The sequence below is a fragment of the Phyllostomus discolor genome, chromosome 3 (genome assembly GCF_004126475.2).
Source record: "Phyllostomus discolor isolate MPI-MPIP mPhyDis1 chromosome 3, mPhyDis1.pri.v3, whole genome shotgun sequence".
NCBI classification, from domain to species: Eukaryota; Metazoa; Chordata; class Mammalia; order Chiroptera; family Phyllostomidae; genus Phyllostomus; species Phyllostomus discolor.
This window is the reverse complement of record NC_040905.2, coordinates 209,565,744-209,592,009: the sequence shown is the minus strand read 5'-3', so window position 1 is coordinate 209,592,009 and position 26,266 is coordinate 209,565,744. Positions and strand designations below refer to the sequence as shown.

General features: G+C 56.8%; 1 protein-coding gene across 6 annotated transcripts; it reads left to right on the top strand.

Annotated features, from left to right (window-relative positions):
- Positions 1-8: 8 nt before the first annotated feature.
- On the top strand, positions 9-26,266 carry KYAT1 (kynurenine aminotransferase 1). 6 transcript variants are annotated; one of them, XM_028518669.2, is made up of 14 exons: positions 9-153; positions 14,159-14,372; positions 17,181-17,239; positions 19,825-19,972; positions 21,934-22,083; positions 22,172-22,258; positions 22,481-22,606; positions 23,842-23,962; positions 24,262-24,338; positions 24,470-24,559; positions 24,672-24,858; positions 24,945-25,024; positions 25,549-25,635; positions 25,735-26,266. In XM_028518669.2, the coding sequence occupies exons 2-14, from the start codon at positions 14,277-14,279 to the stop codon at positions 25,798-25,800; spliced, it is 1,374 nt and encodes a 457-aa protein (XP_028374470.1). In that variant the 5' UTR covers positions 9-153; positions 14,159-14,276; the 3' UTR covers positions 25,801-26,266. The 6 variants fall into 6 exon arrangements, with proteins under 6 accessions (XP_028374470.1, XP_028374479.1, XP_035878235.1 ...); XM_036022340.1 differs by lacking the exon at positions 9-153 and adding an exon at positions 1,540-1,545; XM_028518678.2 differs by lacking the exon at positions 14,159-14,372 and having other exon boundaries at positions 11-153.

The following is a 26,266-nucleotide window of genomic DNA, read 5'->3' as shown; positions in this document are numbered from 1 at the left end:
TGTCTCGCAGCCCTCAACCCCGCCTCTCCCTGCTGACGCCATGTTGTTTTGGGGCGGAAGTAGCGGAGCCGGGGCTAGGCCCTTTTAAAGGGACAGAGCCAGTTCTTAACCTTCCAGGAGTCCTTGGTGACAGGGTGAAGCGTCCAGGCGGAGGTGAGTAGCTGGTGTTGCTGAGCTTTGCTGCCCCGAGGTTAAGTGCCAAGAACGGTCTGGTAACCGGTTCCGAGCTGGATTGTGCCAAAGTACTAGCATCATTTGGTGCTGCTGTGATAGCAGAGGGGCTGCCAGAAAGGTTCCCCCAACCATGAGCCTCCCGCGGAAATAAATTGCGCGCGCTTTTCGATGATCCGCACTCTGACACTGAGTCCCGCCTGGCTGGCCTTGTCTGCACCTACATTTCCCCCTATCCCCCCGAATCCCGCTGTAGTACCCATAGGGAAGATGGAGTCCAAGGTAATTCGGTAAATTCTGGGCAGAGCCGGAGCTGGAACCGGATTCCCCGATTCCATCTCCGCAGCTGTGTGGACCTCGAGTCCTTTCAGTTACCATATTGATCATGGTAACGACAGCCACGCTAAACACTAATCTGTACAGTGGCATAAAGTGCAGCCACTAAAACGAAACATGTTCCTTTTGCACTAATGCGGAGCGACGTGTGAGATACCTTAAATGAAAAGCTGGAGGGGCAAAGAGAACAGCGTTGATCTGCGCACAGTCTGTGTTAGAAGAAAGTGTGGGGGGCTGTTTGCGGATGCGTGCGCCAGTCGTCGGGTAAGATGCACAAGAAGGTGGTAACTGGTGGCCTCCGACGGAAGAATTGGGGCCCTGGGTACCGGAACAAGGGGGAAGAATTTACTACCATGTGCACCGGTTGGTTATTTTAAAAATAAGTTGGTGAAGATCCAGCGATTCCACTTCTGGGAATATATCCGAAGGAACTGAAAACACTAATTACAATGAATATATGCATCCTTGTGTTCATTGCTGTGTTATTTACAATTGCCAGGGTTAAAATGCAGCCCAAGTGCCCATTAGTAGATGTGCGAATAAAAAGGTCCTGGTATATTTACACAATGGAATACTGTTCCGTGGTAAAAAAAAAAAAAAAAAAAAAAAAAAAAAAAAAAAAAAAAAAAAAAAAAAAAAAAAAATTTTAAAAAGAAAAGAAAGAAAGAAGGAAATCTTACCTGTAACAGCATGGATGGACCTGAAGAGTATTATGCTAAGTGAAATAAGCCAGTCAGAGAAAGACAAGTACCATATGATTTCACTTATATGTGGATTTTTTAAAATTTATTGATTTGGAGAGAAAGAGGGAGAGAGAGAGAAACATTGATTTGTTGTTCCACTCATTTATGCATTCATTGGTTGATGCTTGTATGCACCCTGACCTCAGATTAAACTGGAAACCTTGGCCTATCCAGAGGACGCTCTGACCACCTGAGCTGCCTGGCCAGGGCTTGTATGTATTGAACAAAATTAACTAACACAAAATAAAAACAGACAGAAAAATACAGAGAACAGACTGAAGCTGTCAGAGGGGAGGTGGAGTTGGGGAGCTGGGTGAAAAAGGTGAAGGGATTAAGAAAAAGAAAGAAAACTCGGACACAACAGTATGGTGATTACCAGAGGGAAAGGGGGGTGGGGGGAGACGGAAGACAGTGGTGGGAGGGTGAGTGGTGACGGAAGGAGACTTGACTCGGGGTGGCAAACACACAGTACAATGTACAGGTGATGTGTTCTAGAATCGTACACCTGACACCTACGTAATTGTATTAACACAAGTCGCCCCAGTAAATTCAATATAAACTTAAAAAATAAAGGCCTTAAAATACAAAAAAAAAATAAGTAAATGAATAAAAATAGGATAGTGGAGATAATAACAGCTCTCATGGATCAGATGGTGAGTCAGGGCTTGGTTTCAGCTTTCCTGCTGGGAGGTCTCACTTTTTTTCCCTGTTATTAGGGGAGGAAGCAGGCCCCGAAAGGCTGAAATTTGAACCCTGGAGGATTTAACGCTAATGCCCCCAGCTCTGGCTTATCCACCCCCACCTCAAGCTTTGTTCATTATTAACCACATGATAGCCAGTGTGGGGCCTGGCACGCGGCAGGTGCCCGGTAACTATTGGCTGCTTACCCACGGAACAAGTGGGACAAACAGGATGGGTTGCAAACACTGGAGGTCAGGTTCTGGACCAGAGTCCAAGGCTTGCCCCTTTCCAACCTGGACACCGTGGACCCGGCTGGTCCCGTCCTGAGCCTCCATGCCCCCACCTAGAAAGATGACAACTGCGACCGTCGTGGCTGACACGGAGTGCTCCCATCTGCCCTGCCTCATGTTTGGCACGCAGATTGGCCCCATTTTACAGATCAGTAAGGAAAGCACAGAGGAGGTAAGAAAGTTGCCTCCCGAGGGTCACCACGAGGTCTACTTGGTGTAGTGAGGGCGACAGAAACCCAGCAGTTAGCATCTGTGACAAGTGTGGCAGCAGGTCAGGCCTCAGGAGCACCTGGCTCAACCCTGGGTGGAGTCGCAGAGGGCTGCTCAAAGGAGGTCACTTTGAACCTGTGACTGAAAGACGCACAGATGTCTGGAAGGAGAAGTGATGAGGCCAGAGCAGGCATTTCAACTGGCATTCTGCAGGAATTTGTAAAACACACTAACTGACTATTTACTCAAGGGCACTGAGCTCTTTTCCCTTAGATTGTCACATTTAAAAAACAGCCCTGGCTGGTGTAGCTTAGTGGATTGAGCGCAGGCCTGCGAGCCAAAGCATCGCCAGTTTGATTCCCAGTCAGGGCACGTGCCTGGGTTGCCGGCCATATCTCCAATATGGGGTGTGCTAGAGGCAACCACACATTGATGTTTCACTCCCTCTCTTTCTCCCTCCCTTCCCCATCTCTCTAAAAATAAATAAAATCTTAAAAAAAAAACAAAAACGAGCCAACACAATAGCCATTTGTTGTAAATAAATGAAACTATACCTATTTTTGTCAAATCAGCAAAAATATTTTTTTTTCAGTGTGCTGCACAATTTTAGTAATTCGTTTATTTGTGCCATGAGATGGAAAAGGTTGAAAACTGCCAGGCTAGAGGCTCAAGCCGAGACTCGCTCGTACCCGCAGGGAAAGTGGTGGCCCGAGAGGAGACCGTGCGGGGCGGAGACATTCAGTCCGCTTCTGTGTGCGTTGCTCTCTCCTCCCGGAGAGTTCCTCCTCGAGGCAACATCTATGGTTTCCCAACCTTCCGTGTCCCGAGGAGTCGGATGGCCTGATTTTACAGTCCGGGTGGGGCTGACAAAGAAACACGGGAAAGTTGAGGGCCATGAGGAAGTCCTTCACACTGGTCCCCGCCCGCTTGCATTCAGGCCCGGGAACGGCAGTCAAGTTGCTGACACTCTGCCCACCGGAATGGAGGTGTCCATGCGGAGGCCACGGCTGTCTGTCCTCACCTGGGTGCCTAGGTTGCCCGTGCGCTTGGACATTCGGCTGGGTGTGGCTCCTCTCTTCTGCGGCCCTCGGGCCGGTGTCCCATCAGCCTCGGTGGCAGAGGGATCACTGAATCTATAGCCATACCGCCCTGAACATGCCTGATCTCGTCTGGTCTTGGAAGCCAAGCAGGGTCGGGCCTGGTTAGTACTTGGATGGGAGGGGTGCCGGTGCCATAACAAGATGTGGGGCGCTCGCTGCCAGCTCCCTGGGAGATCTCCCAAATGCTCGACCCACTTCCTCCTCCTGGGACAGCGGTTCGAGCGTTGCATTCACCAGCGGGGCCCTCCTGGTGCTTTTCTAGGACTCTGACTTTGCAGAAGTCGCTTCCCTGCTTTGGGCCTGCGTTTCTCCATCTGGAAAGTGGGGGTGACTCTCTCTAGTGTGCCAGGCGCTACATGGATATACACACGTGTTGTCCCTTACGTGGAGAGCTGCCCCAAAGAGGGAGGTTTCCGTCCTGGATCTGGGTCCTGTGCCGGGAGCAACGAGGAGTGGGGTGCTTCCTGTGTGTCTCACTCAGAGGCCCCACTCACCGACCCCTCTGCCTGGGACGAGCCTGGGAACCTGCAGTCTGGACTCCAGAAGTCACTTCCCCTCTGCCAATCCCAAACCCCAGGAGACCCGTGTGTAAGTCAGCACGCTTGCTGGAGCTCCCCGGGCAGGCTGCCGCCTCCCTCGGGGCAGAACCGTTGACAAGTTTTCGCCATGCACATGTCTTACGGGGACTCTGTTTTTAGACCTTCCCCTCTCCACTCCCCCCCCCCCCAAAAAAAACCCCCAGGATTCATGATCTCACAAGAGATTTTGTTGTCCTGCTTGGTGTACTGATCTTTACGGAAAACCTTATAGGTTTAACTCTGCCCAGGGTACTGCTACTACAGGTCACTGTGGGCCAGGACCTATACTCAGTGCCTTCTGTGGGTGATTGCCTCGTCATCGCCCCCTCTGGACAAATGAGGAAGCTGAGCCGAGGTCCAATAGCTACTGTAGTTATGGTCCTACGGCTCCTTCACAGTGCAGCTGGGATCATTTCATCCAAGTCCAAGGCCGAGTCCAGGCTTTCCTCTTCTGTGACTGTTGGAGTAGCAGACTGGCCTGGCCTGGACGCGGTGACCCCTCCCCAGGCCTCTTCCCCAGAGGTGCTGGCCGTGGTTGGTGTTTTCTCGGTCACTGGGGAACTCCTGGCACTTTGGGCCCAGGAACACTGGATGTTTTTCTAGGCACCGGATAGAGCGGCCTGACACAGAACTGACTGGCCCCAAATACCCGGTGTGCTTCTATTGCACTAAAATACTAAAACCATGTGTCCTCGTTGCATCGAGTTGGCTTTGGTGACACGGAGCAAGCCTGCAAAGCCAAAACCACCTTGCCTGGCCTTGCAAACTGCCACGCAGGGAGGAGGCTGGGCGAGACAGGGCTGCTGTCCCCAAGGGCTGGTGGTCTCCTGCAGGCAGAGGAGCGGACAGAGGCAGCAGCACCCGCCTCCTGAAAGAGGGAGTTTTGGGGGAAAGAGTTTGGACTTTGGAAAGAGGTGGACCCAGCTTTGAATCCCAGCTCAGCTCTTGCAGCTAGCTGAGCGAGCTTTGTTCATTCGCCTCTTTTTTTTTAAATGATTTTTTTAAATTTATTTTTAGAGAGGGAAGGGAGGGAGATAGAGAGAGAGACAGACAGACAGACATCAATGTGCGGTTGCTGGGGGTTATGGCCTGCAACCCAGGCATGTACCCTGGCTGGGAATCGAACCTGCGACACTTTGGTTCGCAGCCCGCGCTCAATCCACTGAGCTATGCCAGCCAGGGCTCATTCGCCTCTTGAGAGACAATAGGGATAACGCTGTCTTCCTGGTAGACTTACGAAGATCAGAGAATTTGGCACAGAGGTCAGGCACATAGTAGGTGCTCTCTGAGTTCAGAGAAGGGCCCGGGTGGACACAGGGGACCTCAGAGAGCAGGCAGCGCTGGGGCTGGATCGGAGGGCATGGCTGGCAGGGGTACGGCTTGAACCAAGGTGGGCGACGACTGTCCGAAAGCAAAGGACTTGCACGTTCAGACGAGGTGGGAACGTGGAAACCGCAGGATCCGGACCCAGGCCTGCTCCCAGGGCCAGGCGGAGGCGGCCGCCGCCGTTACCTGGTATCAGTGCAGGTGCGTGGCCAGGCCAGTCTGATGATGGGAGGTGCAGCTCATGTCACAGTGTCCGTCACCGAGGCGTTTGCCTAGGGGTCATGCACCTCTTGGTCGCCAGCCGTGGTGCCTTCTGGCCGAGAAGGTGGCGGCTAGCTGCTCGGGCTGACGGAGGCGGATGTTGGGGGAGGACGCTGACCACTGGCCACCAGCCTCTGGCCTGACGGCAGGCGGCCTGGGCCCTTGGACGCCTGGGAAGCCGCCCTAAAAGTGGGCCGAAGGGTCATCTGCTGCCGCCCAGGGGGTTTGGCCTCCTGAGTGCTGCTGAGGCCCCGAGCCACCCGCGTGGCCGCCCTTCTCCGGGGACAGACGTTTAAGCGACAGTAATGATGAGAGCACGAGCTGAACACCGACTCTGCAGGCGCCACGCGAAGTGATTTCGTGCGTTACCTCACTGACTGCTCGCTGAGGCAGGCGCTCTCATTATTCCCCTTTCAGAGATTACTCTCAGAAAGGCTCAGTGCTGCGCCGTTGATGTGAGAGAGAAACATAGATTGGCCGCCTCCCGCATGTACCCCGACCGGGGACCGAACCCGCAACCCGGGCATGTGGGGAGTCAAATGGGCGACCTTTCGCTTTGCGGGACCCCGCTCAACCCACCGAGCCACACCGGTCAGGGCCCTTGTCACGCTAACCATGAGTAGCTGCATATAAGGTGTGGACTTCGCGGCTAGCGCTTTGGCCCACAGACCGCTGTGGAATGACATGAGTGTAACGGTCCCGTTGCTGCTTCCGAAACCTGTCATTGATCGGTCACCATGCATGTTATGTAGTCCCCATCCAGACAGCAAGGCATGTCGTGCTGCAGCCTGTCTCCCAGCGGTAAACCCAGGTGACATTTCACCAAACGGGTCACCGAAAGAGGGGACTGGCCAGCAGGGACGAAAGCGCGCGGAGAAGTGCAGGGCGGCGGTCCTGAGAGTGGAATTGGAGCCCACCGTGAAGGCGGTGGCAGTAAGGACAGAGCCGGGGGCGGTGGGCATGGGGAGGCCGCAGCTACCCACCCTTCCGGGGACTGCGGCTGTGCAGCCAGAGAGACTGGGTGACGGCACATGGATCGACATACATGACGGACGTGGTTCTGACGAAAAGGATAACGTACACACACCAGTGGCGTGCCGTGTGTGCACAGTGCCATGTGACCACTGCCTCTCGCCGGTTTCCAAACTTTGTCATTACCCTGGAAAAACAGCCCGCGCTCGTAAGCATTCCACGTTCCCCGCTCCATCCCCTGGTAGCTGCTCATCGGCTCTGTGACTCCCTGGGTTTGCCTGTCCCGGGTGCACCACATGAAGGGAAGGACTTCTTTCTCTTAGTGCCATGTTCCCGAGGTTCTTCCGAGGGCAACGAGGGTGGTGGTGGCATGCTCTGTTTTATGGCTGAGTAAGATGGCACCGGACAGCCTTACCACACTTTGCCCGTCCATCAGCTGGAGGGCATTTGGGGTGCCCTCACCTTTCCGCTGCTGTGGATAGTGTATGTACTAACTTTCCATGTGAACATACACCTTTGTTTTTTTTTTCCCAGTATATACCTAGGGGTGGAGTTGCTAGGTCATAAGGTAAATCCTTTTTTTAAAAAATTTTATATATATATTTTTTAAGATTTTATTTATTTATTTTTAGAGAGGGAAGGCAGGGAGAAAGAGAGAGAGAGAGAGAGAAACATCAATGTGCGGCTGCTGGGGGTCGTGGCCTGCAACCCAGGCATGTGCCCTGACTGGGAATCGAACCTGCGACACTTTGGTTTGCAGCCCGCGCTCAATCCACTGAGCTAGCTACGCCAGCCAGGTTCATAAGGTAAATTCTGTGTTTGACTTCATAGAAATTAAAAACCTTTGTGCATCAAGGACATTATTGAGAATGTAATCAAGGCTGTTGATTCATTTTTTTAAAATGTATTTTTAGAGAGAGGGGGAAGGAGAGAGAAAGAGATGGAGAAAATCATTGATGTGACAGAGAAATATCAATTAGTTGCCTCTTGTATGTGCCCCGACTGGGGACCAAACCTGCAACCCAGGCATGTGTCCCCAATAGGAATCGAACCTGCGACCTTTTGCTTTGCAGGATGGTCCCCAACGAACTGGGCCACACTGGTCAGGGACGTTGATTGCTATTGAATTAATTTTTGTAAATGGATTGAGGTAGAGGACTCACTCAATTCTTTCCCATGAGACTGTGCAGTTGCCTGGCACCGTTTGCTGAAGAGATTATTTTTCCCCCGTTGAATAGTTTTGCCACCCTTGTCAAAAATCAGTTGGCCAGAGATGCCTGGGTTTATTTCTGGGTTCTCAATTTTACTCCATGGTCTACACGTCTGTCCTCATGCCAGTGCCACGCTCTTTTCATTACTGTAGCTTTGCAGTAAGTTTTGAAATCATACATTTTTCACGTAACTCAAATATCTCTTCATGGGAGGGGCAATCTCAAAATCTAGCCAGGGCTGGTTCTGCATGCCCCCTGCTGGCAGCTTCAGGAACAACCACCCCACAAAACCACAGCTCCCTGGCCTGTGAACACAGGTGTCCAGGACCCGGTGGTGTGGCTGGGTGAGGGCAGCCACCATGGCCACCTGGGCCCTCCCTGCTCTTTGCCGGGACTCCCGTGGTGTCGTCCTGCTCTTTGAGTTCCTGGGAACCGCCCCCTCTGTGCACCTGTTCCCAGACACAGGCAGCTGTGTGCGCACCGGCGGGGCAAATGCTCCTGCTTTCACATGAGTCCCAACCGCACGTGGATTTACTCACGTCCAAGGTCCCGTTAAGACTTTCATGGGCCCCTTTCTCCATTAGAAAATAAATAAAAATTCTATTTTACAAATTTGTTGGTATATAAAAAATGAATATCACCCAAGCTAAATTCATTATGATTATATAGTCATTATTATCGTATCCTCTCCTATTTTCTTATTTAAAATAAATGAACATTTTCAGTGGATTGAGCACGGGCTGCGAACCAAAGCATCACAGGTTCGATTCCCAGTCAGGGTACATGCCTGGGTTGCAGGCCATGACCCCCAGCAACTGCACATTGATGTTTCTCTCTCTCTTTCTCCCTCCCCTATCTAAAAGTAAATAAATAAAATCTTTAAAAATAAATAAATAAATAAACATTCACACATTTCCGTGGGCCCCTCGAGGAATCACAGGCCCTGGCACTGTGCCTTCTGAGGGTCTGACACAGAAGCCAGGCCACCGGGCAGCGACGGGGAGTCCCCACCCCCCTGGCCCCGCAGGCCACATTGCGTCACCTCCGAGAGCACTCAGGAGGGACCCGCCCTGTGTTTATGACCAGTCGTGTCGTTGGCATCTTTTCTGTGTCACGCACTGAGTGACATGCTTTCCATGAATTATCCTGTGATTACTCCTGATTTACAGAGAGGGACAGTGACACTGGAGAGGCAGAGTGACTTGGCTCTGTCACACAGCCAAGGTCTGTGTGACACCGCAGCCCGTGTTCCCATCGTCTCCCCAGGGGTCTGTTCGGGGTTGGGCCTGGGTGGGCACCACTCACTCAGCCTGACGCTCCCTCCCCCCACCCCGGCAGTCTCCTGCAGCAGAAGCCCCACCCGGGTTTCTGTCCCCAGCCCCGGGCAGTGAGACTAGCCAAGCGTATCCTTGCCCAGCACAGGCTGTCCTGGCCCTCTGTGGAGCCAGGCGGCCCAGGCCACCTTCGGCCCCAAGGGGTGGCAGTGCCCAAGGAGGGGGAGGGGCTGAGGCTGTGGCAGAGCAGGGGGAGGGCCGTGAGCTGGGACTGGTCTGGCGGGAGCGTGTCTGCCCTGTGCTGGGCACCGCGTGGTGCGGGCCCGCCCCCCACCTCTGGGGGCTCAGTGCGATCCTGGTGGTTATTTTATGCTTGTTCCCTGTTGCAGCGGGTGAGGGGAGCCCCTGCTGGGCTGGGCTGGGCTGTGGAAAGGGTCCGATGGGGTACGCACAGCGCTGACCACAGGGCCTGTGCAGAGTGAGTGAGTGAGTGAGTGAGCGAGCGCCCAGCAAATCAGAGCTGAGTGCCTTCCAATGACCCCACCACTGTAATCTGGGGACGTGATACAGGCAAGAATTATTAGGTCAGAGGAGGTGCCATCCCTTCAGAAGTAAGGACGGAATTAGAATTGGTAGACGTGGGGTGTAGAGGGAGTGCTCAGCACATTAGAGCTGAGTGTATTAAAAAAATGTCCCACCACTGTAATCTGGGGAGATGATAAAGGCGAGAACTAGGGCAGAGGAGGTGTAGTCGCTTCAGGAGAAAGGACAGAATGGTAGGCTGGTGCGGTGTGGGTGAGGGTGTCAGAGAGAGGATCATCCCACCAGGCATGTGGAGATTTTTTTTTAAAGCCTTTCTTTATTTTTTTTAAAGATTTAATTGAATTCTTAAAGAAAGGGGAAGAGAAGGAGAAAGAGGAGGAGAGAACTATCCATGTGTGGTTGCTTCTCGTGCACCTGGCCGGCAACCCAGGCATGTGCCCTGACTGGGAATCGAACTGGTGACCCTCTGGTTCGCAGCCCATGCTCAACCCACTGAGCTACAGCAGCCAGGGCCATGTGCTGATTTTGAACCAGGTGGTTAGGAGGCAGCCGAGAGGGCCTCCGTGGGATTGAGAACAGCAGGACTCGAGGCCTGGGCCAGGAGCAGCCAACCCTGCACTCTCCCAGCCTAGGGCAACCAGCCAGCCCCATTCGCCCAGGACGGCCCCCATTTTAGCACTGCACATGTCATGTCCGGAGAAACCCCTCCATTCTGGGCAAGCGGGCCCACCGGTCCCGCTAGAACACACAGCAGGCACAGGGCACTAACTGCCCAGCACGGGGCTCAGACCTGGCCTTGGACCCCGAGTCCTTGGCTGAGGGAGGCTGAAGGACGCCAGCAGCAGCCCCTGAGATGACACACTGTGGAGAGTCCTGCCTCCCGTAACCCTCACACGACCCTTTGCCGCTCCCAGCTCCGGCGCTCAGCTGCAGGGATCTGGGATCGGGAACGTTTTCTGTAGGACAGCCCCGAGCACTGACTCCGTCCTGGGAAATGAGGGGGAACTCCGGCCTGGCGGACTGCCCACCCCTGGAGTCTCCCGGCCGCCCCCCACCCCGGGGCCTTTGCTCCGTTCTCTCCGCCTGCCGCGCTTTCCCCGCCTGCACTCGGCTTGGAGACGGTGTCTTCCTACTCCCGTGTGTAGAGGTGGGTTCTCTCCGTGGGCTCCCAAGGAAAGCATCCCAGGAGAGCCACACAGGGAGATTATTGCGTGGTACGACTTATTTGGGTGAAAACAGAAGGCTGCCCCCCACACTCCCAAGGACTCACCCCCGTCCGTCCCACTGTGGAAGAAGTCCGACTTTGTCTTCATTTGGGCCAGGATTAGGGCCAATGTCCAGCGATGCTGTGCCCCGCCAAAGTTTAGTCCAGATCAAAGTTTAGCGCAGTTCCCGGCTGTGCTCCCCTGGCTGGCCACTGCCGTCCATACCCGCTGCCCAGGCTTGGCTGGAAGCCCCTCAGAGCCTGTGCGGCTGCAGGTGGGGCAGAGCAGCCTCCGGGCTGCACGGCTGCCCTGGGGAGAAGAGTGCATGAGGCAGCTGTGTGTTATGGAGCACGAGAAGGGGGGGCTGGCCTTCTTCGTTAGGCTGCTTTATCTCTGGCTTGGGACTGACCGGGTGCTTCTCTAAACTAACCAGTCCACTTCCCGAGCTTCCCGGCCTTGCGTGGGGTCCTCCCCCTAACCACTCTATTTGCTGGATCTTCCAAGGTTCGGTGTGTCTCATCCAATCAGGTCCTTTTCCCGGGCTAAACGGACAGGCCTCCGTGGTCGCTCTCTTGGCTCCTATTGCACACGTGCTCATCCCCGCACCACCACCCTCCACCCCCACAGTGGCAGCGAAGGCAGTCCTTCTTCCCCATTCAGGGAGGGAGGGGTGTTAATCCCCTTGGGGTGGGGGGCAATGCTGCGATCCCCTGGGGTACCTGTGCGTGCTGCAACTTCCTAGCAAAGCAGGGTTATGCTTCACAGTCGATCATGCTTAACACTGCCTGGTTTCCTTCGCTGCCTTCCTTTATTCATCTTTAGCTACCGATGCCAACCCTTGGACCGGGCAGGTGCCCACAGTGCCCTCTAGAGCAGCCCCCAACCCTGTACACCCACCTCTTTTTCGAGGGTTGTCCTGACCCCCTTGGAGGAAGGACGAAGGAAGGCAAGAGGAAGGAAGTCTCAGGCTGCACCGCAGTTCCCAGAAGGTCCCAGCAAAGCCGAGGGGATACTTGAGAGTGCATGGGCTCCCAGCCACAGCCCGCCTCACGGTCCTGCAGGTGGTGGCCGGGGGCAGCCGTGGGGACTTGGCCTCAGAGCTAAGGGCGCAGCTGTCCCCTCAGTCAGGCCCCTGGCATCAGAGAGACACGTTCCCATGGCAACTGCAAGGGCGCTGCCTTTTTGAAGCCATGGCGATTTTTAAAAACATCGATGTAGCCCTGGCTGGCGTAGCTCAGTGGATCGAGTGCAGGCTGCGAACCAAAGTGTCGCAGGTTCGGTTCCCAGTCAGGGTACATGCCTGGGTTGCAGGCCACGGCCCCCAGCAACCACACATTGATGTTTCTCTTTCTCTCTCTCTATCTCCCTCCCTTCCCTCTCTAAAAATAAATAAATAAAATCTTTAAAAAAAAATCTTTCTTCGTTGATAGATAATAATACGTGCATCCTATAGCTCAGCCACTGAACATGTACTGTTCCGGGGGTTCAGTGTATTCACACTCGTGCAGTCGTGACCACAGGCTGACTTTAGAACATTTTCATCAGGCCAGAAAGACACCGTGGACTCCTTCCTCATCCCCCACCCCTCCTCCTCCTCCACTCCCAGTCCACGGCAGTCACGGGTCCCCCCTCTGTCTCTGTAGATCCGGCTCTTCCTTAGAAATGGAATCGTATAGTGTGTGGTCCTTTGTGACCGGCTTCCCTTGCTCGGCATAAGGCTTCACGGCCCATCCCTGTTGCAACGGGCACGCCATTCCCTCTTGTCGCCGATCGATATTCCAGCGTGTGATGGATCTGTGATCCTCTGTGATGTGGATCTGCCACATGCTGGTCATCAGCTGATGGGCATTTCGGTTTCCCCCACCTTCTGGCTGTGATGAATGGTGCTGCTTATGAACATGCCCGCACGAGTCGTTGTGAGGACACGCATTCATTTCTCATGGGTAGAAAGCTGGGAGCGGAGTTTGCTGGGTCTAGGGCAACTCCATGTCCGACAACTGATGGAGGGACTCCCGGGGTAGTTTCCATTTCCCGTGCCTGGGAGCAGCGTGCAAGGGTTCCAGTGTGGCCACACCTCCCACACGCTCGTAGTCACCCATCTTCTCTGCGGAGCAGCCGTCTCGGTGGGTTTGCGCCTGCGTCTTCCTGCAGCGACTCCTCCCCAGCGACTGTTGAGGTGGGGCATATTTCCACATGCTTATTAGCCATTGACATGCCTGCGGACGAAGTTCAAATGTGTGATTTGCAAATATCTTCTCCCATACCGTGGGTTGTCTTTTCCCCTTCTCGGCGGTGCCCTTTGAAGCACAAGCTTTCCATTGTGGCGAAGTCCAAGTTCCCTGTGTCTCCGTCTGTCGCTTGTGCTATCGGCGTTGGAGAGGAGACCGTCTTCTAACTCAAGGTCACAAAGGTGTGTCCCTGGTTTCTTCTTATGGTGTCGTCATTTCAGGCTTTACGTTTAGGCTTATCGTCCACGCCGAGTTAATTTTTGCGTATGGTGTTGGGTAGGGACCCAAATGCATACTTTTACCTGTGGGCATCCGGTCGTCCCAACGCAACTTGTCGAAAAGACCGTTCTTTTCTGATGGAACTTTCTCGACGCCTCATCGCACAGCAGTCGGCCATGAACGCGAGAGTCTATTTCTGGACTCTCACCAGTTCTGTCCTGTGGCTTCTGCGCCTGTCCTGGCGCCGGTGCCACGCTCGCTTGGTTCCTGGAGCTGCTCGGTCTGTTGCGTGCAGCGAGTCCTCCACGGTTCGCCACGACATTCGTCCTTGAACTGTGTGTCTGTCCAGTCTCTTCTGATCTGCGGTGCCCCAGACGTTTTCCCTCCTTGAGTGCGTTCTGTTTGTCTGAAGGAACAGGGTCATTTGTCCTGTGGAGGTTCCCTCGGTCCGCATCGGTGGACTGTGTCCCCGTGGTGTCTTTTGTCCCTTGCTTCTCAGTGCTCAGCGGCCCTACGTGGTTTAGATTTCGTTCTGGCAGGCGGCGTGTGCATTTCCAGAGCCAGAACGTGAGGGAGGGTTGACTCTGTGATGTTAGGGGCCATTCGTGATCTTTACCTGGATCATTTTTTCCCCCATCAAAGGTGACTTAACATTTTAAAAGGGTCCCTCCCGGTTGCTGGGGCGGGAGGGTGTCACCAGGTAGTTCTGAGGACTGGGGGATAACGCTGCAACGAAGCACTTAACTGCCACGCCGGATGCTAGGTGGCCGCTCCATAAAGATTGGCCCTTGTCACCATTGCTGTTATTAGAGCTGTGTGTGGAGGACTCAAGCGCTGGGCTCAGAGCCATTTCCCGGCCGGGGTGTTCTACCCCCTTCTCCTCCACCGCCGGAGGAGGGGTCGTCCGTGCCCCACGGCTCTGGGAGGCATGTTCAGGAATTCGGCAGCCGCCTGTTTGCACCTGGCGGGGTCCCTCCGGAGAAGGAAGGCTGGAGCGTCACTCAGCCGGTGCGTGCACCAGACTGTAAGTGCATTCTGCCGCTTCCGTGACGCAGGGTCTCTGGGATCTGGCTTGGCCTTGGCTTGAAACCTGCGCATGAGCCTCCTCTTTCGGGAAGCTTTCCCTGACTGCACCCTGAATGCATCCCCTCCCCCGCCGCCCGCCCTTTGCCCTCGCCTCTAATTTAGAACTTGTAGCTCTGCATCTCAATGGTTGCTTGGTGCTGCCGCCTCCCCGTCACCCACTGAGTCCAGCCCATGTTCGCTCGGTACACAGTCGGCACTCAGCAAACGTCCGCTGAACAGATACTTCACGCGTAAGCCCAAAAGCGAGCATCCAACTGCTGTGTGACGTACTTGAAGGTTACCCCTTTGAACACCCCACGTTTCTGTGGTACCCTCATTGTTTTTATCTCCTGCCTAAACTCTTTTGCCTCTTTTTTCTCTCTCTGTGCCCCAGTACCCCTCTACTCTTTCCCACCCCAACCCCCCACATATTTAATCATAAAAATGAAACATTTAGCCCTGGTTGGTGTGGCTCAGTGGTTGAGCGCTGGCTTGTGAATCAAAGGGTCGCCTGTTCAATTCCCAGTCTAGGACACACGCCTGGGTTGCCGCCGGGTCCCCAGTGTGGGGCGCACAAGAGGCAATCCCACGCATTGATGTTTCTCTCCCTCTCTTTCCTTCTCCCTTCCCCTCTCTAAAAAGTAAATAAGTAAAATCTTTTTAAAAAATAAAATAAAACATTTACTTTAGAAAATTGGGCCCTGGCTAGATAGCTCAGTTGGTTGGAGCGCCGTCCGGATACACCAAGGTTGCCGGCAGTTTCCCGTTAGGGCCCACACGGGAGTCGCCAGTGAGTGCGCGGATGGGCGGGACAGCGGATCAGTGTTTCTCTCTCTCTCAAATCAATCAATAAAATTGTTTTAGAAAAAGAAAATTTGGAAAATGAGAAAATTGTAAGGAAGAGAGGAGAAAACATCTGTTAACCACCCAGTCAACCAAAAGTAATCACTGCTGATTGACATTATGGTGGTAACATGATTTTCCCTAGCAGGGATCACCCTCGTTTGAAACTTAAAAAAAAAAAAGATTCTATTTATTTATTTTTAGAGGGAGGGGGAGGGAGGGAAAAGCGGAGAGAAATATTGACTTGAGAGAGAAACATCAATTGGTTGCCTCTCCCACGCCCCCAACGGGAGACATGACCCACAACCCAGACATGTACCCTGACCAGGAATCGAACTGGCAGCCTTCCTGTTTACAGCTGGTTAGAGTGTCATCCCGATGCACCAAAGTTGCAGGTTTGATACCCAGTCAGGGCACATACAAGAGTCAACCAGCGAGCGCATCAATAAGTAGAACAACAAATCAATGTCTCTCTCTTTCTCTCTATCCCCCTCTCTCCCCCTTTCTCTAAAATCAATACATTTTTTACATTAATTTTTTTAAAGATGATTTATTTATTTTTAGAGTGGCGAAGTGAGGGAGAAAGAGAGGGAGAGAAACATCAGTGTGTGGTTGTCTCTCACCTGCCCCCTACTGGGGACCTGGCCCGCAGCCCAGGCATGTGCCCTGACTGGGAGGTGAACCGGTGACCCTTTGGTTCACAGGCCGGTGCTCAATCCACTGAGCCACACCACCAGGGATAAAAATTAAATTCTTCTGATGTACACCGAGTGCCTGGCCCGGCGATATGCATCAGGGACTCAGTACAGGGAGAGGATGTCGGCAAAGCTCCCACGAGGTGCCAGTCCCTGTGTGGGGCTCTCTCGGAATTGCTTGCGTTGGCAGGATCCCCAGGCTCTGGGAGCACCTGGCCCACAGACACAGCGTCCCCGGGCCACTGGGGGACTTGGCGCTGGCAACCCTGCTGTTGCCGCCACCCTGGCCAGGGTCCTGGCCGGCTCCTCCTCAGACCTTGGGCAGGTCCCTGAACCTTCAGATGGAGACTATATCACAGTCACCTCTGATAGGGACGCTGTGGGGACAGAGCGAGACTGTGAAAACCAGGGCCCTCTATCAGCCACAGCAGGCAGCCGGGGAAACCAGGAGAATGTTAGAGACCTGCCAGCCACGAGACTTGCAAAGCTGCTGAGGGACCTCAAAGCCCACGCTCCTATTGTATACCGACGGGGAGACTGAGGCCAGGAGCAGCTCAGTCACCCGCCCAGTGTCACCCAGCCAAGGTGGGCCTAGCACCTGAGTGTGGTGGCCCTCAGCCAGGCCAGTACCTGCAACATCTGGGGGGTGGGGAGCTGACCTGGAAGGAAAACGGGGGAAGGGAGGGGTGGCTGCAGGAGGGCCCCGGAGCCACCCCCGGAATTGAGCAAGTCCTCCTGGGTCAGCACATGGCCTCCTCTCGGGCCCAAGTCTGAGTGTATCTGTGGTGTGACCTTGAACATGTCACTCCCCACTCTGTTTTCTCGTCTACAAAGTGGGCCCGGCCAAGTGGCCCCGAGAAGGGAACGGAAGCGCCTAGCCAGTGCTCTGCACACTGAAGCTGCTGCCATCACTGTCCCGTGATCCCTGTCCCGTGATCCTTTCCCCGCTCCCTGCCTCCCCCGGCCTCCGGCCCTGCCTCCTGAGCCCCAGGCCTCCGGGAGCCAGACCGAAACCTGACTGCGCTGGGGCCGCGTCTCAGCATCTCAGAACCTGAGGAACCGGGCCGGGGGAGGGAGCGGCCGGGACGCTGCTATCTGGGATCTCGGCCTCCTCCCTGGGCGTGGGTGGGACGGGCTATATTGGAGCGAGGGAGGTTGTCCCCTCTCTTTCTAGGGACCCAGACCGCGGCAGTTCCTCCACTCTGACCTTCCATTTGCTCTGTCTCCAGCCCACCATGGCCAAACAGCTGCAGGCTCGAAGGCTGGATGGGGTCGCTTACAACCCATGGTGAGCTGGGCCGGGCCGGGGAGGTGGCGGGGGGTGTCTCCTCGGGGGTGGGGGGTGGGGGGAAGGACGAGGCCGGTGGTCCCCGGGTCTGCAGAAACTCGGCGGTACCCAGGGTGGTCAGATGGGCAGCCACAGCCCACGAGAGGCAAGGCCCCAAGCAGCAGGCTTGGGTTCAATCTCAGCTCCACCAGGCTTGGCACTGCGGCCGCTGACCCCTGCCCAGGGCCCCAGCTCCCCGGCTGCAAAATGGAGATGATTGTATCTCCGCCTAACAGCCTTGGAGGGGATGGGACGAAAGGCAGTGTGATGGCAATAGCCAGGACGCAGGCACGGGCGTCCCTCCCCGGGGACTATGTTTCACGGGCACTGCGGAGTAAGACAAGGCGAGCCGAGACGGTGACATACGGCGCTCCTCCCCGGGCCTTTGCCGAGGTTCATGTCGCTCCCTCACCGACTTGCTCTCCGCACGGAAGGGTGCGTGCCCATTGTTCCCGGTGACGGGACGGGTGCCGTGGGAGGACGTGTGAGGAAGGTTCTGCGACCTTCCGGTCCACATCTGACCTTGGCCTGGGCCAAGTGGATAAAACGGCTGTGGTGCAGGCACCCGGTGGACTTCTCCTCGGCTGTCAAATACAAACATCTTACCCTTGGCGACGGCATGCACGGATCTGGAGAGCATTATGCCGAGTGAAATAAGCCAGTCAGAGGAAGACACGTACCCTATGATTTCACCCATATGTAGAATCTACTGAACAAACTGAACTAACAAGCAACACAGAGACAGACTCACAGAGAGAGAGAGCAGGCTGACAGCTCTCGGGGCTGGGGAGCTGGGGGAGCGACTGAATGAAAGAGAGAAAGAAAGAGCTCACGGACACGGACAACGGCGTGGCGATTGCAGGGGCTGCGGCGTGGAGGTGGGAGATGATACTACAGGGGGGATAAGTGGCGATGGGAAAAATGAAATAATAAATACATCGCTGGCTGTTTTTTTACAAATCATGGGGCGATTATTTCTTTTAAGCTCCCCTCATGGACAGCACTTTGTGTTTTGCGAACATGTCCCCCCCGCCCACATCCTCTTCGATGCTCCGTGGTGTTTGGGACGGCGGGCGGGGGCGGGGGGGGGGGGCAGGCCCAAAGGCCCCGTAGAGACCGGCTGAGGTCCACGCTGGGGCTCCAGGGCCCTGCTCCTCACTCAGGCTGCCACCCTCCATCCTTCCGTGAGTCAGGCTGGGCAGGCCTGGTGGCCCATTCTGCAGACAAGGTGAAGTGCAACTCAGAATGGGGAATGAGGAGGAGGGAGGCTGGGAAAGGCGGCAAGAGTGCATCCTGACTCCCAGACGTGGCAGGACCTCGAGCCCAGCCACCCCCATGTACAGAAGAGGGGCCATGGGCCGGGAGAGGCAAAGTCTCAGGCAAAGGCAGGGTAGAGCAGCAGGGGTCCGGGGAGCATGCATGGGACAGGAGGGCAACATTAGGGATCAAAGCCACAAGAGTCAGGGGGAAGGGGCTCCAGGTTCCTGCTGACCCCAGGGGGGTGGCCTGAGGACCGCGACCCTACAGGCGCAGGCCGGAGGGCAGCTCGTCTCGGCAGAGTGTTAGTTAGAGTGGGGCCCTGTCCTGGTCACCACCGTGGACTCCCCACCAGCGGACTCGGCGCCTCGGCACTGTCATGAGCTGCTGTGTGACTCTGGGCAGGTCACTGGCCTCTCTGTGCCTCAGCAGCTCCCCGTGTCTTCAGGGGCATTGTGGAGCTCTGGGGAGAAAGGGACTGACTCTGGACATAACGACAGTCATCGTTATGAAGAGGTAGCTCAGCCTAGCCTGAGTCCTCTGCCTCCAGCCGACCTGGAGCCCCACACCAGCCTCCTCATCCCACCTCTCCCCCAGTCTCCCTGAAGAGGCGGACACCAGCAAGGCCCAGAAGAAAGGGGGTCAAGGGCCAGAGAAGGCAGATGGCCGGGCTGGTGGGGCCCCGGTCTCTCCAGGGTAACAATTGAGAGCATCAACTTTGCTCCAGAAGACAGCCGTGGGGTGACAGGCTGGCTGTGCCAGGCACTAGCTGGACAGGTCCCTCCAGCTCTGGCTTCTCCATTCCCACCGTGACTCGGGAATGGGACGCGCCCCGTAGACACCAAGAAGGTTACGGGAGCAAGCCTTTCAGACTGGAGTTGGCAAGTGCACGGATGGGTCATGAAACCCACTGGAGGGGGCTGTTGCTCAACAAGTACCTGTGCAGAACTGACTAGGACAGGGACAGAATGGAAGGGAACCAGCTCACGCAGAAGGCCCCTGTGACGCAGGGCCTTGCGACGTAAAGACGGTTGCTCGCTGTGGGTCGTGGTTGAAACGTTTGAAAGCCCCTGGGCTGAGACACGCGTGTGGCACAGTGCCCGGCCTGCCTAACTGGAAAGCATGCGGCCAGGTGTGAGCCTGACCCAGATCTCCAGGCCAGGGCAGATTCTCGCTGTCCGGTTTTTCCGGATGGAGCCCAGAGCACTGCCCGCCTGCCCTGGACACAGACAGAAGTCCGGGGTGGGGCAGAGGGATGGGCTGGCGCCAACTCTCCCTTTGTTGCCCAGGGTGGAGATGGCCCAGCTGACCTCTCAGTACGAAGCTGTGAATTTGGGACAAGGCTTCCCCGACTTCCCGCCTCCAGACTTCGCCGTGGAGGCCTTTCGGCAAGCTGTCACCGGCGACTTCATGCTCAACCAGTACACCAGGGGATTTGTGAGTGTCCCAGCTGCACCCGGGCCCCTGAATGCAGGCCTCTGAGGCGGCCCTGGGGGGCGGGGGGTCAGAGCCCAGGGAATCCAGCCTAGAACTCAGTGTTCACTGAGTCTGTCCTCTGTTTCAGGCTCGGGGACAGCCCATAGTCTGGGGAAAGGAAGACAAAAGGACAAACAAACAAAACCAAAACAAAAACCAAAGTCCGTAGATATGCTGTGATGGAGGAGAATGGGGCAGGAAGAAGGGGAGATCAGGGAAGGCTTCCTGGAGGAGGTGACACTTAGGCTGAGCCATGAGAGACAAGCCGCTGATTGAGACATGCAGTTGTTGTGATTTGACTCTCAATGCAAACTCTTTCTGCGGAGGCTCACAGCGTAAACATTTGCCAGCCCTTGGAGTAGACCAGGGGTTCTTACACGTTGGTGCGCATCAGAGTGGTCAGGAACGCCGTTCCCTCCAATTCCGTCATCCATAGATAACCCTGCTGGCAGTTTGCTACTTTTCTTAGAGAGTTCAGAGATAAACTTTTAACTTTTAAAAATGCTTATGTAAAACACACACACGCATGCATATATACACCTACCCGAGAGTTGCATTTAACACAAATGGGCTCATGCTATAAATAACATCCTGTAACTTGTTTATTTCACTGAACAGCATGTCAGGGACAACTTTCCATGTCGCAGTTGCCTCGGTCTTTTTCATGGCTGCATAGTATTCCATTGCCTAGCCCTGCCGAGGTTTACTTAACCAGCCCTGCTCTGCTGGACTGGCCCGGATATCTTATTATTATCATCAGCAGTGTCGCAATGAACAGCTCTGTGAGCACATCTTTGTACATGTGCATGAGTGCTCCTCTCAGATAAATCCCCAGAAGCAAAACTAGAGGATCCAAGTGGGGACACCGTTAAGCGTGTGGTCGGTGTGGCCAGGTAGCCTCCAGGAGGCTTTCACGTTCCCGCCGACAGGCCGGTCTCCGGGTGGGCAGGAACGTGCGTTCTCTGGGCGAAAGAGAGGGGTCGTTTGTCTCACTCCTGCCACCCTGGGCTGTGCCAATCTTTTTCATGTCTGCTAGTAGGGACATTACTTTCTTATAAAATAGCGATATGTCACTGGTACTTTGCTTTTCTTCAATTATGATTCTTTCCTATGCCCATCGGGCGTCAGCACTCTTTCGTGACCTGCCTCGTTTTCTCATTGGGTGTGCATCTTTGTCTTGTTGCTTTGTAAGAGCTCTTTACATATTAAACACCGTACCTGATTTTCTTACACTGCAGTGCTTTTTCTCTTTGCCTTTTAACCTTGCTCATGGTATATTTCTCTGTACAGATGCTTCTCGTTTTTATGTGGTCAAATCTGGTTTAGTGAACTATTTAGTTAAATTCGCCATCGTCAGTTCCAGTGTTTTCTAAGCTTCCTCAGCAAACAAGCGTGCAGATCCAACCTTCCTCTCCGCGCGGGGTCTTCCCAGAGCTGCGGCACAAAACCCTGCCCCTGCGCCTCTGCCGACCCCGGCGGCAGGCCCACTGTGTGTGACCCGGGGCGAGTCATCTCCTCCTCTCGGGCCTCTGTGGTTCTGCCCGCCACGTGATGGGGATGAAACGGTGCCTTCCTCGCAAGGCTGCTGGGGTGACCCGATGGCGTGAATGTGCTCCTTCAGCTTAAAAGGAGGCGTTCAGGGTGCCGAGCTGCCCCCGCTCTGTGGCTGTGTTGGGCTGTGCTCCGTGAAGGCGCGCATGCGCACACTGTGCGGCTCCCCAGCCCCGGGCAGGGGGCCTGGCGCAGGAGCACAGGTCCCTGGACGAGCGCTGTGCGGGAAGTGGAGGACCTCCCCCCACCCTCGCCGCAGGAGCCAGCCCCGCCCCAGCCCGCCACCAGAGGGCGCTAGAATCACCTGGGTGCTGCCGAGCAGGAGGGTGGGCCAGGCTGAGCCGGGAGGCTGACCCCAGCTGTCCCCGCAGGGCTACCCACCACTGACAGAGATCTTGGCAAGTTTCTTCGGGAAGCTGCTGGGACAGGAGATAGACCCGTCCAAGGAGGTGCTGGTGACTGTGGGTGCGTACGGGGCCCTGTTCACAGCCTTCCAGGCCCTGGTGGACGAAGGGGATGAGGTGAGTGGGGCAAGGCTTGAGCTGGGTGGGGGTCAGGGGTCAGGGGTCAGGACGATGCCGACCCCAGCTGATCTGACCCTTGCGCCAGGTCATCATCTTCGAGCCCTATTTTGACTGTTACGAGACCATGACGCTGATGGCAGGGGGTTGCCCTATGTTTGTGCCCCTGAAGCCGGTGAGAACGCTGGGTGGGCGAGGGTGGGCAGCGGGGTCCAAGCAGCGTGCTGCCTCGGAGCCTGGGAGGTGGGAGAGGAGGAGGGGGTGAAGGAGGCCAGTCTCTCCGGGACGGGGAGAGGGTGGGGGCAGATGCCTGGCGGGCGGTGGGGGGCCGTGGTGAGGAGGGTCCCATCCCTAGCCCTGACTGTCAGGTGAGTCGGTACTGCCCTGCCTCTTGCAGACCCCCGCCCAGAAGGGGGAACTGGCTTCCAGCAACTGGCAGCTGGACCCCGAGGAGCTGGCCAGCAAGTTCACACCTCGCACCAAAATGCTAATCCTCAACACGCCCAACAACCCCCTGGGAAAGGTACCCGACAGACCTCCTTCTGGGGACCCCTCCGGACTGGGTTCAAGTCCCTGCCCTGCCACTGACTTGCCGCCCTGAGGCCTTGGTTCCCTCCTCAGTGAAGCAGGGGGGCTACCAGGGACGAGCCGTGAGGACCAGGCCCCCGGCGGCCCCCGGGGCAGGGGCAGCGTGAGGGGAGGCGGTGGAGCGGCCGGGTGCCTCCACAGTTCCTTCCCCATGACCGTGACCCTGAGACAGGGACTCCACCTCCTGGAGTGTTGTCTCGTCTGTAAAGCGGGAGCATGACAAACCCGTGGGAAGGACAACCCAGCCTCCCCCCGTGTGTCTCCCACGCTGTCACACAGCCACCACCCTCCCAAACCTTCCGACACCAGGTGCATATAGGCCTTCTCCCCACGCCAGGCGATTCTGTAACGCCAGCCGGCGGCCCGACAATCCAACTCAGTTTAATTCACTTCCGACCCTGTCTTCCCGGAGACGGCGTCTGATCTCGCAGGCTAAGGGCTCAGCCCCACGAGACTGTCCCCAGCCCAGGTCAGATGCCAGTCTCCGGTCCAGGGTGTCACCCACGCGCCTGTGCCTCTGACCAATGAGCTGTGAACCTCAGCTTCCCGCATCCCCCTCCTCGGGCGCAGTCGCTGGGCTAGAGCGGCTCACACAACTGGGAAACACTCACGTTTCCCGCTTTATGGGAGAGAGCGGGACGAGGGAGCAGATGGAGGCCCACCGGGCCAGGTCTGGGGGCAGCTCAAGCACGGGAGCGTCTGTCCCGGGGAGTCAGGGTGCGCCACCCTCCCAGGTGGACGTGCTCACCAGCCAGCAGCTCTCTGAACCCCGGCGCGCTGGGTTTTATGGAGGCTCCGTCATGCAGGCATGGTCAATCGTTAAGTCCATTTCCGGTCCCTCTGCCCTTCCTAGAAGAGTCAGGCTGCAGACCCCAAGCTTCTAATTCCAGCTTGGTCCTTGTGGTGACCGGCCCGTCCGGGAGCCCACCCAGAGGCACCGCGTTAGAACAAACAGTGTCTCTAGCGCTCTCGAGCCTTAGGTGTTCGCAAGGGTTTCGGGAGCTCTGTGCCAGCAGGAGTCTGGGGCAGAGTCCGAAGTGTATGTATGTCTGTTGCCTCACCACCAACCTCGAGGGGCCGGCGTGGTGGGGATACCCGGGAGGGGACGGAACGGCCCCCAGCATGGGACTTCTCTGAGCCGGCCTCCCCATCTGGGCACGGCCCCCGCAGGTGTTCTCCAGGGAGGAAGTGGAGCTGGTGGCGCGCCTGTGCCAGCAGCACGACGTGGTGTGCGTCAGCGACGAGGTCTACCAGTGGCTGGTCTACGACGGGTGCCAGCACCACAGCATCGGTGAGCCCCCCCACCCCCCGCCAGCCAGCCGGCCGGGCACCCCGCTCCCCGCCCAATCTGGGAGTCAGTGCAGACAGCAGGGTCTGGAGCCACACCGGTCAGGTGACCCAGGGCAGCGGCTTACCCTCTCTCCAAGAAGAGAGGGGCGCAGGGGCACCCGCCCCCGGGGTTGTCATGAGGCCGCTCTGGAATGAGCCCCGTGAACCTCTGAGCAGGAGTCAGAGTTGCGCCCACTGGGGTTTAGCGCCCCCTCCCACCTCGCCCCCATCTCAGCAGCTGCTCTCTTTGGCCCCGGGCAGCCAGCCTCCCTGGCATGTGGGAACGCACCCTGACCATCGGCAGTGCTGGCAAGACCTTTAGTGCCACCGGCTGGAAGGTGAGTGGACAGGGTTGGGGGGGGGTCACCCCTCCCCCCGTGACCCTCGGCAGGAAAGGTGGTCTGGGAATAAGGGCAGCCCTTGGCCAGGCCCTACAAGGCCCCCCCTGCTCCCTGTGTTTCTGGTCCAGGTGGGCTGGGTCCTAGGCCCAGACGCTCTCGTGAGGCACCTGCGCACGGTGCACCAGAACTCCATCTATCACTGTCCCACGCAGGCGCAGGTGAGGGGGCCCCCCGGCAACCGTCATACTGAGGGGGCAGGGGAGGGCCCGGGCCCAGGCCGGCTCCAGGGGCAGGTTGGCCGGACCCACTGGTCCCTCCCCTGCCCCGCAGGCTGCAGTTGCCCAGAGCTTGGAGCGGGAGCGGGACCACTTCGGCCAGCCCAGCAGCTACTTCATACAGTTACCGCGGGACATGCAGAGCCGCCGCGACCACGTGGTGCGGAGCGTGCAGCAGGTGGGCCTGCGGCCCATGAACCCGCAGGGCAGCTACTTCTTCATGGCAGACATCTCGGACTTCAGTGCGTGGGACTGGCCGGGCGGGACTGGGGGGGGTGTTAGGGGGTGGGGGGGCTGTCTCGAGCTCAGCACGGCCTCTGCCCCCCAGGGAACAAGATTCCCGACTTGCCTGGTGCAGAAGACGAGCCCTTCGACCAGCGCTTCATCAAGTGGATGATCAAGGAGAAGGTGGGCTGGGCCCGCGCCAGGGCCCCTGCGTGTGGTTTTTCAGGTTGCGCGCCGCTCCCTGGTGCCAATGGGCCAAAACGCAGCCCAGCCTCTGCCACGGCCCTGCTACAGGGCTGCACCCGTTTCAAGGAACGGGGAGCCCGTTCAGTTTGCACAGCCGTGCCAAGTGGGCCAGCAGGACAGAATTCCTGGTCTCGATCTTGCCATCCGTGCAGTGAGGAGTTGGCTCATTCACTGTGAGGGCATCCAGCTCGGAGCTCTGATTCTGAGGCTTATTTCTTCTCTGGCTCTGCCTTGACCACCCCTTCCCCTCCTTGGCCTCCACGCCCTGTCTATACACAGGAGGGACTTGGGATGACATTCTGGGATTCCTTCCCTCTGACCTTGACATAGCCCTGGGAGGTGCCGCACTGAGGCAACTCTCCTTCCCCGCCCCCATCTCCGACCCTCGGTGCCCGCCCGCCAGGAGCCGAGGCCTGCTGGGCCATGAGGCCCTGCTGAGACTTGGGCTCCCTCCTCCCCAGGGCTTGGTGGCCCTTCCGGTCTCCTTCTTCTACAGCAAGCAGCATCAGAAGCAGTTTGACCACTACATCCGCTTCTGTTTCGTGAAGGTAAAGGACAGGGTGGGGGCGGGAAGGCCTGCCCCAGCTCCCCAAGGCCCGCTGGCCGGCCGTGCAGGGAGAAACGGGGACTGGTCTGTGTCTGCGCAGAACGAATCCACCCTCCAGGCCATGGACGAGAAGCTGCAGCAGTGGAAGGAGCAGCTCGGGGCCTGACGTCACCCCCTCGGCCCCGCCTCGCCTGGTCGGTCCCTGCCTGCTCCGCAGGGCTCCTGGTCCGAGGTGTAGTCACTCCCAGGTTGAGGATGGAGGGTACTGGTGAGCCCCTCCTCTGTGACACAGGATGGCCCCCAGGGAAGAGCCCTCCTTCTGAGTCCCAGAGGAGTCAGGAGCACCCCCCACGGTGCCCACCATCCTGTCAGCAGAGGAGAGGGAGGCCCGGCCTGGGCCTCTCCCTCGGTCAGGCTGTAGGCTCTTGGGTCCCCTCTGGCCTCACCAGACTTGGCTGGGACTCACTGGGCAGAGCCCAGCCGTGTACTGGCCTGGAGTCCCAGCTCTGACCCCAGCCCTGCAGCGGCCCCAGCCAAGGCTCCGGCAACCCTCCCTTTCCTTATCTAAACTTGACCTTGGGATGTAGCCAGTACTATCTGCCCGTAATAAAATTTGAAGTTATTCAAACTTC